The sequence below is a fragment of the Phytophthora parasitica genome (assembly GCF_000247585.1).
Source record: "Phytophthora parasitica INRA-310 unplaced genomic scaffold supercont2.406, whole genome shotgun sequence".
Lineage (NCBI taxonomy): Eukaryota > Oomycota > Peronosporomycetes > Peronosporales > Peronosporaceae > Phytophthora > Phytophthora nicotianae.
Genome location: NW_008649392.1, coordinates 1 through 1,613, shown reverse-complemented (window position 1 = coordinate 1,613; position 1,613 = coordinate 1). Strand labels below are relative to the sequence as shown.

The following is a 1,613-nucleotide window of genomic DNA, read 5'->3' as shown; positions in this document are numbered from 1 at the left end:
ATCAAGCAACTAGGTCAAGGAGGATACGCTACTGTTTGGCTTGTACGCTATCGAAATCTACAGCTTCTCGCGTCCAAACGTCTTCGGCCGGACAGATACACAAAGAATAATGTGGCAGCTTTCGTGGAGGAGATCAAACTAGTGGCCAACTTTGATCACCCGAATATTGTGAAATTTGTCGGTGCTGGGTGGACAATGGAGAGCGATCTACAGATGATACTCGAGTATATGGAGGGAGGTGATCTGCGTCGATTTTTGTCCAGTCCAACGACCCCAACTGGGTGGACACACCACAAGTTTGCGGTCGCTATCAGCATCACCGAAGCACTCGTGTATTTACACTCGTTCGTACCGCCATTACTTCATCGCGACCTCAAGTCGAAAAACGTGCTACTTTCTTCAAGATTCAAGGCAAAACTTAGTGACTTTGGCAAGTCTCGCTTTAGATCGGAAGACAACACGATGTCAGGCGGTGTTGGCACCAGTCGATGGTTAGCACCCGAAGTAATTCGGGGAGATACCGACTACGATCGCGCAGCTGACATCTATAGTTTTGGGGTCTTGTTGACGGAGTTGGACACGAACAGGATTCCGTACAGCAACACTCGTGGGCCCAATGGAAAGGTCTTGACAGATACAACAATCATGCATCGAGTCGCGACAGGCTCACTGTATCCAAAGCTTCGCCACACGAGTGAACAAGCACTGAAAGCATTAGTGAAGCGATGTGTTGCTAGAAACCCAGACAGACGACCGACGGCTTCTGAAGTTGCAACCGAGTTGCGAGTAATTCAACAGGATATGGCAGCTTCTCTCTCCAAACGAGCGCCATGGACGACGGATTTTATCGGAGGCTAGCGAAATGCTCATAAATAAAATAATGCTAATTTCTTATTAGTGATACTTGTTTCTTTGCATGACAGCGGTTATTATCCAAATAGTGGAGTTGAAAACGTACAAGCCAGCTGGTGCGACTTGCAAGCCTGATAGTCCACGAAGATGATCGATAAACAAGTTAGCTGTCTACGTCGCAAACTCTTAAAAAGGCAAATAAATAACTACAATGATTCTCGAGAACTGATTTTGTTTTTGGTTAGCTCCATCCTAATATTTACGCTGTGCCAGGGTTGCTGCTGTGAGCCTTAATCATTACCATCCGGCGCAACTTCACTATTCCTTTGCCTATCAAGCGTACAAACCATTTCAGCAACTTGGTCACAGGATTGTTTTTGAAGGCTGCTGGCAGCTGATACAAAAATCCTCTCCACAACTGGCTAAACTGGGGAGTTGCGGCACCAACTCTTTCCTCGCCATTCATTTTCAACTTGGTTACTTTACTGATTCTGAGGTAGCGGTGGTATTCGATGGCGCGCTCGTGGTCAGAGGAAGTTGCCACAGCATTAATCTCGCCGAACGTCGCAGTAGTTGCAATTGGGATGGAGCTCGCAAGCAGCACTAGCAGGATCAAAAGCATGACTCGAGTCGCGCGCATGGTTCCTCCTTTTTATTCGGGGTCAGAAGTGTCTTGGCAACGCCTGTGCGTGTAAGAGACGAAAGCGGAATGAGCTCGCCGCTCGACGGCCATTGCTTACAGTAGTACTACCGGCCAGGTC

At 47.8% G+C, this 1,613-nt stretch overlaps 2 protein-coding genes across 2 annotated transcripts; one reads left to right on the top strand and one right to left on the bottom strand.

The window, feature by feature from the left end:
- Positions 1-195: 195 nt before the first annotated feature.
- PPTG_20281 (TKL protein kinase) lies at positions 196-858 on the top strand (the record flags this gene model as incomplete). The annotated part of the gene is made up of 1 exon (XM_008918974.1): positions 196-858. The coding sequence occupies one exon, from the start codon at positions 196-198 to the stop codon at positions 856-858; it is 663 nt and encodes a 220-aa protein (XP_008917222.1).
- A 209-nt stretch (positions 859-1,067) lies between these two features.
- On the bottom strand, positions 1,068-1,598 carry PPTG_20280 (hypothetical protein). Its single transcript, XM_008918973.1, has one exon. The coding sequence runs from the start codon at positions 1,490-1,492 to the stop codon at positions 1,112-1,114; it is 381 nt and encodes a 126-aa protein (XP_008917221.1). The 5' UTR covers positions 1,493-1,598; the 3' UTR covers positions 1,068-1,111.
- Positions 1,599-1,613: the final 15 nt, after the last annotated feature.